This window comes from Scyliorhinus canicula, chromosome 12, assembly GCF_902713615.1.
Source record: "Scyliorhinus canicula chromosome 12, sScyCan1.1, whole genome shotgun sequence".
NCBI classification, from domain to species: Eukaryota; Metazoa; Chordata; class Chondrichthyes; order Carcharhiniformes; family Scyliorhinidae; genus Scyliorhinus; species Scyliorhinus canicula.
In genome coordinates this window covers 163,584,231-163,597,534 of record NC_052157.1, presented here as the reverse complement: position 1 = coordinate 163,597,534, position 13,304 = coordinate 163,584,231, and the positions used below count along the sequence as shown (strand labels likewise).

The window sequence follows — 13,304 nt, the reverse complement described above, 5'->3', positions numbered from 1 at the left end:
TGCTGTGTGATTGAAGACAATGATGTTGTTAGTGTATCCAAGGTGTAAAGTACACAGAGTGTTTTATGATGCTGCAGCTTTAACTTGTGAATGAATGCACAGGCTCTTGTAGTGTCACACAATCTGTGAACTGTTGCCGCAAACTAAGTTCTGGATATTTAAAGCCGTGTGAACAATGCTGAGGTCAAATGGCCTCCTTCTGTACTCTGCCATTTAGGAGGCGTAAAGTGTTCTTTCCCTTCGCAGCTCTCTGTGCCAAGATTTAACTGAAACCAGAACAGGCTGGAGATGGACTTCCTGTGCTGTACAGCTCAGTCAGGATGGTGTTAAGCCTCTTGAGTATTTTAGTTTCCCTCACCCAGGCAAGTGGGGGGTATTCCAACAAACCCCTGACATGTGCCTGGTGGACAGGTTTGAGGAGTCAGGAAGTGAGTTACTCCTGCCACAATTCCAAGCATCTGACCTGCTCTTGTATTTATATATCTGGGTCCAATTCAGTTTCTGGTCAATGGTAACCCCCAGGATGTTGGTAATGGAGAATTCAGCCATGGCAAAGCCGTCGAATGTCAAGGGGCAATGGTTAGATTCTCTCTCCTTAGGTTTCATTCTGCTTGATAGATGGTCCTGTGAAATGCCTTTGGGAGGAAAATGATTGGTTTAGAAAGGGTATTTTTTATTATTTGAGATTGCCTCGGAATCCAATGTTACCTGAAAGAGCTAAGAATGAATCCTTTCCTTTCATTTAAACCCCAACCAATCTCCTTCCCCCTCCCCCTCGTGTTGCTGCACAACTCGCCACATTCAGAGGCTGACTTTGTCCCCGCATTCCACAGGGGTTCCTATCGCTTTGAGGGAGCCAACCGGAGTCTCCTCGATGTTCGCATTCCACCATTCTCCCTCGAAAGCAAGAATGAAGATTCTCCCAATGGGTCCTTGCCTGGCCCATTCACCTCCTTAACCTGAGCACAAGGTAGCTGCTGCAGACACACGCTCTAGCGATAGAGGATGCAAAGAACCTTTGGCAGTGGGAAATGGGAAATGCAGTCCATGGTAAAACAGTGAGTTAGATCTAGCAATTAGCAGCCTACCTCAGTCAGATATCAGCAGGAACGGCTGGAGTAAAGTCTTCTAGTTCAAATAAAGTTCAGCTTAGAGTGTGGTACACACAGGTCGAGAGAGATTTAGTTAGAATGTGAGGTTTTTAAAATCTTGTGTCTGCAAAACTGCAATTGCATTTTTTGTGACCTTTTCTGTCAGGCTTTCGTTGTAAATCCTTGTGTTGATATTTGTAATAGAATGGCCGGTCTATCCCGACGATATAATCATTGCACTGGTACTGTTGCTGTTAGCCCAGTCGTATTCCTCAGCCTGGATCGTCCAAAAAGCTCAACTTCTCTGTTTGCAAAATTGCAATAAATTTTGCTGTATATCCAAAATATTGTCAAGTCAATATATGATATAAAAAATGTAAAACGCCTGACTTTAGAATGGGGGCTGAGTTCCATCTGTGCACCAGGACCCAATTATTGTCCACTCCCTAACTTGGCTTCACTTGAACAGTATACTGAGTATTAAGTTGTTGGATGTACAGCGGTGCTCTAACTGACCTCGGGCCTGGCATCCACATTAGAATTCACCTTGAGAGCATGCAGAAAATGATGGAGAAATGGAATGGAGGTGAGGGGGGTGGGAGACTGGGACCGAGGTTGGCTTCTTGAACAAGGAGAATCTGACAAATGCCAGAGGAACTGATGGATTTCTTTGTGTTTGTTGGAAGGAGGTACAGTACTGGTGGGGACGGGTCTGTCACTGTATAACACTGGGGTACAGTACTGGTGGGGATGGGTCTGTCACTGTATAACACTGGGGTACAGTACTGGTGGGGTCAGGTCTGTCACTGTATAACACTGGGGTACAGTACTGGTGGGGACGGGTCTGTCACTGTATAACACTGGGGTACAGTACTGGTGGGGACGGGTCTGTCACTGTATAACACTGGGGTACAGTACTGGTGGGGACGGGTCTGTCACTGTATAACACTGGGGTGCAGTACTGGTGGGGACGGGTCTGTCACTGTATAACACTGGGATACAGTACTGGTGGGGACAGGTCTGTCACTGTATAACACTGGGGTACAGTACTGGTGGGGACGGGTCTGTCACTGTATAACACTGGGGTACAGTACTGGTGGGGACGGGTCTGTCACTATAACACTGCGATACAGTACTGGTGGGGACGGGTCTGTCACTGTATAACACTGGGGTACAGTACTGATGGGGACGGGTCTGTCACTGTATAACACTGGGGTGCAGTACTGGTGGGGACGGGTCTGTCACTGTATAACACTGGGGTACAGTACTGGTGGGGACGGGTCTGTCACTGTATAACACTGGGGTACAGCACTGGTGGGGACGGGTCTGTCACTGTTTAACACTGGGGTACAGTGCGAGTGGCAATGTGCCAGTTTGTTGCACTGACTCAAGCGAGTCTGATTCCAAATGTTGTTGATTTTTGCCCAGCTGCAGGACTTGAGGTAATCTAAGCTGTTAGACCGGTAGCGAGGGTGTGTTGTATTGTTGGAGGTGTTCTGATGTTTATAAGATGTTGGGTTGAGCCGCACTAACCTGTTTTGGATGCTCATGCTTTAACGTTACACTTGGAGAATTTTCTGCTGCTCTTCTCTTGTGTCCTGGCAAAGATTCTTCCTCTAACACCACCGGTCGTTCATCAAACCATGTGTACAGTATGGTCTCCTCTAGTTCAGTCACTCTCTGGCCTCTGGGCTTGTAGTTATTTATTCTGATATGCATTCCATTTGAGTGGGCCTTGCTTCACTCAGGGATTGTTCAGAATTGTGTGGGATATCACTTTGTACCCAGGGAGTGCCAGGGGCTGTAGAACTCTCAGCCACTGACATTTCAGCGTCACAATTTTCACAAATTAGTTTTTTTTCCTGGGTAGCTTAGGGATTGGCGTAGTTACAGAATGTGTACACGTGACACGGGCAGTCACACACAGGGATGTACGCAGAGCACACACACACACACACACAGACAGGGATGTACGCAGAGCACACACACACACAGACAAGGATGTACGCAGAGCACACACACACACAGGGATGTACGCAGAGCACACACACACACACAGACAGGGATGTACGCAGAACACACACACACACACACAGGGATGTACGCAGAGCACACACACACACACACACAGACAGGGATGTACGCAGAACACACACACACACACACAGGGATGTACGCAGAGCACACACACACACACACACAGACAGGGATGTACGCAGAGCACACACACACAGGGATGTACGCAGAACACACACACACACACAGACAGGGATGTACGCAGAACACACACACACACAGACAGGGATGTACGCAGAACACACACACACACACACAGGGATGTACGCAGAGCACACACACACACACACACACACACACAGGGATGTACGCAGAGCGCACACACACACAGACAGGGATGTACGCAGAACACACACACACACACACAGGGATGTACGCAGAGCGCACACACACACAGACAGGGATGTACGCAGAGCACACACACACACACACACACACACACACACACAGGGATGTACGCAGAACACACACACACACACACAGGGATGTACGCAGAGCGCACACACACACACACACAGGGATGTACGCAGAGCGCACACACACACACACACACACACACACAGGGATGTACGCAGAGCACACACACACACACACACACACACACACACACAGACAGGGATGTACGCAGAACACACACACACACACACAGGGATGTACGCAGAGCACACACACACACACACACACACACAGGGATGTACGCAGAGCGCACACACACACACACAGGGATGTACGCAGAGCACACACACACACAGACAGGGATGTACGCAGAGCACACACACACACACACACACACACACACACACACACACAGGGACATACTGATTTTACTCGACTGTCTACTTCCACCACCCTTTTAGGATGCCCATCCCAGGTCAGAACATCCCGCTGTGTAAAATAAGCACCATCTCTCTTCTGCTTCTGTTTCAGTCACCTTAAATCTGTTCTCTGGCTAGTGACCTTACTGCCACTGGAAGCAGCTCCTCCGTATTCATTTATCAAAACTCCTCAATTTGGAATGCTTCCCTCCGAGCTTCCTGTAATCTCTGCACTTCTCCAGCCTCTTCACATAACTGGAGACCCTCATTCCTTCTCACATTCTGTTAAATCTTGACATCCACTCTCCATTCTTAACAAGCTCACCGAACCAGGAAGGTGGTGTATCCCAATCCATACCTGTGCCTCCTGCTTCTGAATGGGATAGGGACAATAGGGATAGGGACGATAGGGATAGGGAGGCTCAGGGACAGGGAGGCTCAGGGATAGGGAGGCTCAGGGAGAGGGATAGGGAGGCTCAGGGATAGGGAGGCTCAGGGATAGGGAGGCTCAGGGATAGGGAGGCTCCGGGATAGGGAGGCTCCGGGATAGGGAGGCTCAGGGATAGGGAGGCTCAGGGATAGGGAGGCTCAGGGATAGGGAGGCTCAGGGATAGGGAGGCTCTGGGATAGGGAGGCTCTGGGATAGGGAGGCTCGGAGATAGGGAGGCTCGGGGAGAGGGAGGCTCAGGGATAGGGAGGCTCGGAGATAGGGAGTCTCCGGGAGAGGGAGGCTCGGGGAGAGGGAGTCTCCGGGAGAGGGAGGCTCGGGGAGAGGGAGGTTCGGGGAGAGGGAGGTTCGGGGAGAGGGAGGTTCGGGGAGAGGGAGGCTCGGGGAGAGGGAGGCTCGGGGAGAGGGAGGCTCGGGGAGAGGGAGGCTCGGGGAGAGGGAGGCTCGGGGAGAGGGAGGCTCGGGGAGAGGGGGGCTCGGGGAGAGGGAGGCTCGGGGAGAGGGAGGCTCGGGGAGAGGGAGGCTCGGGGAGAGGGAGGCTCGGGGAGAGGGAGGCTCGGGGAGAGGGAGGCTCGGGGAGAGGGAGGCTCGGGGAGAGGGAGGCCGGGGGAGAGGGAGGCTCGGGGAGAGGGAGGCTCGGGGAGAGGGAGGCTCGGGGAGAGGGAGGCTCGGGGAGAGGGAGGCTCGGGGAGAGGGAGGCTCGGGGAGAGGGAGGCTCGGGGAGAGGGAGGCTCGGGGAGAGGGAGGCTCGGGGAGAGGGAGGCTCCGGGAGAGGGATAGGGAGGCTCCGGGAGAGGGATAGGGAGGCTCCGGGAGAGGGATAGGGAGGCTCCGGGAGAGGGATAGGGAGGCTCCGGGAGAGGGATAGGGAGGCTCCGGGAGAGGGATAGGGAGGCTCCGGGAGAGGGATAGGGAGGCTCCGGGACAGGGAGGCTCCGGGACAGGGACAGGGAGGCTCCGGGAGAGGGAGAGGGAGGCTCAGTGATCTACCTCTGGAACTGGATGTGTGGAGCCTGGGGAGAATAAAATTCGAAATGTGGAGGGTGGGGAAATGAAGGTGCAGGGTTGTGTGGGGACGAGGGACACATGCACACACATTTGATGCTTTGGGTTATGTTCAGGTACTGCACTGAAGCGGAATGGCTGGTAATGCTGCTTATTGCTGTTTCCACCTTCTGCAGGGGGTCGTACACTTTCCAAAGGGCAGACACCAGCACTTTCGACGTTTCCATCCCGTCCTTTTCTCTCGAGAGCAGTACTGAGGACAACGGCCCCTTCGCTTCCCTGGTCTGAATATTTGCCTCTAACACTTGATCGAATAACTAAGCGCAGTCTACATGCAGGACCTGACCTCACACCAGAGCAACGGCAGTTCCATCATCGAAGGGTAGTGCTGGTGATGTCGGATTGCACTGTGACCCATTACCTTCTCACATTATAACTAACACCAGCTTTAAACGAAGGCTTCCTCATGGTGTAGGCTCCCATTGTAAGGATTTCTATCTGTCAGATGAGTTGCATTTCTGTCCATTTTCAAGACAAAGCTGTTTTTAGCTGACCAATCAGAACCCTGAAGAGTAATTTGACCATGTTCCTAGCCTGTGTCTGGGTTTTGTGCGTTGTGCCAGCGCTGTGTAGCTCAAGTGTTAGAAACGTAGAAAATAGGAACAGGCGGACACCATTCGTTCCTTCGAGCCTGCTCCGCAATTCATCACGATCATGGCTGATCATCCAACTCAATAGCCTAATCCTGCTTTCCCCCCCATAGACTTTGATCCCATTCTCCCCAAGTGCTCTATCTAACTGCTTCTTGAAGCATACAATGTTTTGGATACAACTCCTTCCTGTGGTAACAAATTCGCCAGGCCGACCACTCTCTGGGTGAAGAAATGTCTCCTTATCTCTGTCCTAAATGGTTTACCCTGTATCCTCAGACTGTGACCCCTGGTTCTGGACACCCCCACCATCAGGAACATCCTTCCCTGCATCTACCCTGTCCAGTCCTGTCAGAATTTTATAGGTTTCTATGAGACCGCCCCTCATTCTTCTGACCACCAGCGAGAACAATCCCAACAGATTCAATCTCTCCTCATACATCAATCCCTCCATCCCAGGAATCAGCCTAGTAATCCTTCGCTGCACTCCCTCTAGAAGAAGAACATCCTTCCTCAGATAAGGAGACCAGATCTACACACACTATTCCAGGTGTGGCCTCACCAAGGCCCTGTATAATTTCAGCAACACATCCCTGCTCCTGTACTCATCCTCTCACAATGAAGGCCAACATACCATCTGCCTTCTTTACCGCCTGCTATATCTGCATGCTTACCTTTAGCTACTGGTGTACGAGGACACCCAGGTCTCGTTGCACATTACAGGCTTGTAGGGCTGAATTGCCGCCTACTCCTATATCCTATGGTCCTATTCCTCTCTCCAAATTTATGGCTACAGAACCATAGAAAAGTTAAAGCACAGAAGGAGGCCATTCAGCCCGTCTTGTCCATGCCGGCCCGAGGACACTCAGGTGCCCTTTCTAATACCACCTTCCTGCACCCGGTCCATAGCCCTGTAGTTTGCAGCTTGTCCATGCCGCCCAGTTTCTATCACTAAGCTAGTCTCATTTGCCCACATTTGGCCCCTACCCCTCTATACCCACCCTGCCCATGTAACTGTTTAACATCTCTGTGTTAAATTCCATCTTTAATTTGATTTGATTTATTGTCACATGTACCGAAGTACAGTGAAAAGTATTTTTCTGCGGCCGAGGGAACATACATTACGTACATAGTAGACTAAAGAATAATCAACAAAGTACATCGACAAATGGTGATTGAACGCTGATAGGAGATGAAAGAAAAGGGACAGGGGTAGAGAGCTCGTAGAGAGTTGCCATGCTCCACCGTCATCTTGGAATTTGCCACTTTATCACCCACTGCACCAACCAATCTATAACATTTTGGAGATCATGGGTGTGATTCTAACAAAAGGGAACAAAGTCCCCGAGTGAGCACGTTTACCCGCATGTTTCCCGGCAGTACTGAGAAACACGTGGCTATTCAGTGTGACTCGTGTTGTATAAGGGGCCTGAACGTGGAAGGAGCGGCCAAGGCAGCACACAGTCCTGCTTGCTGGTATTCCACAGTGTAGTGAGAGATCGGGACACCATTTAAAAAGGACGCCCGATTTCTGAGGCCCCCAAAGTGATCCCTGACCTCCGCCCCCTCCCCACCCTGAAAACACTATTGGAGGGTCCCGGGGCCCCACACCCCCAAACATCCACGCAGGGCACTCCACCTGGCCCGATCGCGCACAAAAAATGCCAGCCTGGCACTGCAAGGGTGCCCAGGTGAGTGCCAGAGCACCACTCTGCCCAAAGGGCATGCAACTGTGGGCCTCCGTCCTCTGGGAGACCCCCACGAGTGTCATCCCGTTAGTGGAGACCAGTGCTGAACGGTGCGCACTCAGATCTCTGAGGCGAAGGGGATGAATCCCAAAACCTCCGCCACCTTGGGATCTGTACATTAGAGTCAGACTAGCTGTCTGGCTCTAATATGCAGCTTTCCCAAAAAGTGTGGGTGGGATTTACCTCGCAAGATCGCAGTGGATCTCGCATGGCGTTGCGAGTCGGATAGATCCTGGGAGTGGGGTCTCCTGGCTTTTCTCAGCTACACTGTGTTCAGCTGCTTTTCTGGTGCATGGCCATTGGATCGCACCCTATAGCTATCCTCTACACTGCCCACCACTCAGCCAATCATTGTGTCATCTGAAAATTTCCCAATCGTGTCCCCCACATTCACGCCCAAATCGTTAATATATAACATAAACAGTAAGGATCCCAACACCGTGCCCTGTGGAACACCACTTGAAACAACTTTCCATTCGCAATGGCTGCCATTGACCATTACCCTTTGTTTCCTGTTACTAAGCCAATTTTTTATCCAGTTTGCCACATTGCCCTGTATCGCATAGGCTTTCACTTTCTTGACAAATCTTCCTCATGGGACTTTGTCAAATGTCTTACTAAAATCCATGTACACCACATCCACTGCACTACCTTCATCAACCCTCCTTGTCACTTCCTCAAAGAATTCAATCAAATTTGCGAGGCAAGACCTTCCTTCAACAAATCCATGCTGACTCTCCCTAACTAGTCCATGTCTTTCTATGCGACAGTTAATCCTATCTCTCACGATTGATTCTACTAATTTGCCCACCACTGACGTAAAATTAGCCTATAATTGTTCAGCATTTCCTTCGATCCCTTTTTAAATAATGGAACCACGTTTGCATTTCTACAGTCCTCTGGTACCTCCCCTGTGCCTGGTGATGATTGGAAAGCTCTCCATCTGCTATCTCCTCCCTGACCTCTTTCAGTAGCCTCAGAAACAATCCATCTGGTCCTGGCGATTTATCAACTTTCAAGGATTTCAATCCTTCGAGTCTCCTCTCTCTTTAAGATTATCCCTTCCAATATCTTACGATGTTCCTCCTGGACTACTATATCCTTCCCACAGCCTCTGCAATCCACACACAAGTTCCCTACTTCATCTCTGAGGTCCCACTTTTTCCTTAACTAACCTTTTGCTATTCTATATTGGTAAAACATCTTTGGCTGTTTTTTAACTTTACTTGCTAATCTTTTCTCATGCCCTCTCTTTGATTTCCTTATTTCCTTTTTGACTCCATCCCTGCGTTTCCTATACCCGTCTAGGCTATCTGCAGTGCTTCGTTCTTTGTGCTTATTGTATGCTTTCTTTTTCTGTTTGATCTTCCTCTGTATTCCTCCAGTCAACCAGGGAGGTCTAGATTTGGCAGTCCCACTCTTATTCTTGGAAGGGTCTTGTTTACTTGTACATTTCATAATAATCTGCCTTGGCGCTTTTGCTACCAAAGTGAATTACTTCACATTTATCCACATTATACTGCATCTGCCATTCATTTGCCCACTCGCTCAACTTGTCCAAATCACACTGAAGGATCTCTGCATCCTCCTCACAGCTCACCCTCCCACACATACCTGGTGTCATCTGCAAATTTGGATATATGATATTTTGTTCCCTCATCTGAATCATTAATATATATTGTGAAGAGCTGGGGTCCCAGCACCGATCCCTGCGGTACCCCACTAGTCACTGTCTGCCAATTGGAAAAAGACCCATTAATTCCTACTCTTTGCTTCCTAACTTCCAACCAGTTTTCTATCCATCTCAATACGTTACCCCTAATCCCATGCGCTTTAATTTTAAACGCTAATCTCTCATGTGGGACTTTGTCAAAAACCTTCTGAAAGCCTTAGAACCTCTTGAAAGTGGGCTCCATATTTTACCCAGTCGGTAATTATGTTTGTGTAGTCAGTGAATTCTATATGTGATCCTGTTGGGAGTGGTGCTGTTTACTATCTACTTGCTAAGATTGGTAGAAAGTTGATCAGTGCCTTTGTGGAGCAATTTCACCCAGACCTCGCACAGTTGCTGTTTTGAGAATAGCTTGTCATGGGGATTTTAGTACATTTTAGGAATGTGACACAAGATAACCTCGCAGGAGTACAGTTCAAGATTCTGAACTTCAAACTTGATTTATTACTAGAGATGGTGTTTTGAGTACTCGGGTACAGTACTGGTCATTTGGGATAGCAGTGATGGGAGCAATTTGATTAAAGCTATTGCTTGAACTGATCCTGTCACATCCCAGTGTACTTGTGTTCAATTATTAAGTAACCTCAGAGCTACGAGTGGGTCTGGATAGTTGAGTATAACTTGGATTGACACTGACCAAACCTAACCAAGGGAACCTGGTTTAAATATTGTGATGAACAAAGCTGGCCATCCCTCGCCCTGCTGAGTTAACACTCCATCAACATGCAGCAAGTGCACTGTCTGCTCCAGTACGGAGCCACAAAGAAGGATAGGTTGCTAGGTCAAAGCTGCAGTGGAAGCTCCACATGTCAATGCCCCTGGGTTAGGAAGGTGTCCTGTTTCTCCGTGTTCTGCAGTGATCCTACAGTTGTATTTGCGTGTGTGTCTGTGTGAGCATTGGCCGAGGACAGGATTGACCATCCTGCCAGTCGTCACTGCCTGGGTTTGCACCTGAACAGCAGCCATGTGGCTGTGGTATTCTGAATGTTGCACTCTGCATTCTGGGCCTGTATTAGGAAGGTGTCTGTGAGATGGTGTACACCAGGAGCTGAACATTAATTGTGCTCGATCAGTATTGCTAGCTTCTCTGTGTTGTGTGTTGAGGTTTTGATGTTTGCTGTGCCTAAAGCCAGCAGGATTTAAACTGTTGCAGATGTTCACTGACAGATTTGAATAAAGATCTTTGGTCATAATGTTTCTCTTATTTTATTTCAGTAAATTGTGGAACATGTTACTTAGAATCTAATCCCCATATCCCCGGCAGAGACGCAGGCAGGGGCAGGCACAGACTGTGTATTTCATCAACAGAACCGACAGACTGATTGGGTCGCAGGATCACAGTTATTGAATTAAAAGGAGAAATGTTGCCGGTGCTGGAAATACTGAGCATCTCGAGCAGCTTCCATAGGGAAAGAAGCAGATCTGAGCATCGGGTCCCAGCTGTACAACTCTGTCTAATATCACAACTGGAAATCGTTGGAGAACCTCCGGGTTTTAAATACAGAGCAAAGGGGGTCAATGATAGGGTAGGGGGTTGCAGGAATGTGCTTGTCACAGATTCTGCCTGATTTGCTGAGTGTTTCCAGCATTTTCTGTTATTGGTTATTAAATGGTGTTAGTGGGAAATGGAATTGGGAGGTAAGAGCTGTGTGACAGGCCAGCATGGTAACACCCTGCAGCCAGCGCAGGCACACCAGAGAGATAGCTTTCATTCTGGCGTCACTCGGCCAGGGTGCTGCTGGTTCCAAAGCAGCCTCTGAGCCCAGCAAGGTCACATTATTCACCTTGACATGCTTTCATCTCCTTCTCTGCAGGGGAACGTTCCGTTTCGAGAGGCCGGAAGGTTCTCAGCTTGACGTCCGCATACCACCCTTCTCCCTGGAGAGCAATAAAGATGACAAGGCCCCCCCTGCTGGGTACAGTTGGTAGGGCACCGCCTGCTGGAACCTGGGGCTGGCTGGCTACCAGTAGGAAGATTCTGCCTGGAACTTTGGTGGGAAATGGGGGAGGGGCATTGAAATGAAGTGTAAAGTCTTCCATTGCCTACCCTTTACAGATCTCCCTGACTCGTCTAAACACCGGTCACATTACACCCGTCTTTGATGGAGAAATTGTTTTGAAAGTGGAACACCGACTGAATGATACTTGTCTCGTTGAAGGGGGAAATGGGAGGGAGTTGGAGGAGAATGGGGTTGTGTGCTCAGAGATTGAGAGGAAATGGGGTGTGTTCAACGATTGACACTTTCAAACATTTTGTTTAATTATGCTAAAAGCAGGATTGAACAGTGGGATGGGGCAGACTGCCCAGCAGCTAGCTGGGCCATCAGCAACCTGAGAAACATCAACAGTGGCCATCTGAAGGTTGCGAGACTCCAAACTGACCAGGCAAGGCTTAGTGGTGCCTGTCCTGTGCTTCCTGCTCTATCCCACATGCGTTATTAATAGATCAGTAATGTCTGCCAATGTGTTAATGTAAAGATTAAAATGAAATGAAAGAGTTAAAGCTGAAGCTCTGTCCCTTCAGTCATGTGGAAAGTGTGCTGGAGTTTATACTGGATTGAAGTGATTTGCATTGCCCACAGATGGACAGGCTGACTTTATATTGCTGCTGCTCAGCATCCCAAATTCCTCTCAATGCTTTGCATACACTGAGTTACCTGGAAGGGAGATTACCTTTTTGCAGAGAAACATGACAATCGATTTGTACAGTCAGATCCTGCAGTGAGATGCATGCCAGTTACTCTAGTGACACAAAGCAATGTTGGAAACCTGAAATGTTTAGGTCATGCAGAGAGGCAAAGACAGTCAATGTTTCATTACATTCTGGTCTTGATACAAGGTCATTGACCTGAATCGTTAACTCTCTCGCTCTTTCCTTGAATGCTGCTCAACCTGTTGCACCGTTCCAGCATTTTCTAATTTTTGATGATGCTGGTTCGGAGAGGAATCTGGGCTTCAGGAGGGAGACCATGGAACTCCACCGACTGAAACCACTGGCAAACAGGTATTGTTTCCACAGCTCCTGCACCTTTGTTAATCTCTCAGACATTAAGGTAAGTCACAGGTTACCTTGTGCTGTGGTGCTGTACATGGGATCTGTATCATCCTGCAGTCTAGCTACACAGAGGAAACAATTGTACTGTGATGTTATAACGTGAGATTCTCTGTAACCGCCTACAGACCGGAGGTCTCCACAATTGCCCAACCGAGGGCGGCGGAGTGGTTAGCACGACTGCCTCACGGCCCTGGGTCACTGTCCGTGTGGAGTTTGCACATTCTCCCTGTGTCTGCGTGGGTCTCACCCCCACAACCCAAAGATGTGCAGGGCAGGTGAATTGCCCATGCTAAATTGCCCCTTAATTGGGAAAAAATAATTAGGTACTCCAAATTTTTTTTTAAAGCTCTTAAAGAGAGAGTACTTTCAGTGATTATGACAATGTGACATTAGGTTCGTGTCATTAACAATTATTCATCAAAGACCATTTAGACCATCACGCCTGTGCTGGTTCTAGTCTCACTCTCTTTCCCTACACCTCTGTAACTTTCCTCTTCAAGTATTTATCCAAACTCGTTCTGAAAGTTACCTTCAACCTGCTTCACCTACTCTCTCAGGCAGGGTATTCCAATTCATGACAATTTGGTGCTGGGATTGTGGTTTTCACTGTCCCTAACGTAATATGCAAAGGCTGAATGTGGTGAAAGCTCAAGGCGTAGGGAGAACTGGAGGACGTTCCAGAAT

General features: G+C 49.0%; 1 protein-coding gene across 1 annotated transcript in view; it reads left to right on the top strand.

Annotated features, from left to right (window-relative positions):
* The window catches only part of poldip2 (polymerase (DNA-directed), delta interacting protein 2), a 57,924-nt gene extending 45,850 nt beyond the window's left edge, over positions 1–12,074 (top strand). The window contains exon 11 of the mRNA XM_038813134.1: positions 11,380–12,074. Coding sequence (XP_038669062.1) covers positions 11,380–11,494 — 115 coding nt within the window. The 3' untranslated portion in view covers positions 11,495–12,074. The remainder of the gene's footprint in view (positions 1–11,379) is intronic.
* The last annotated feature ends 1,230 nt before the right edge of the window (positions 12,075–13,304 follow it).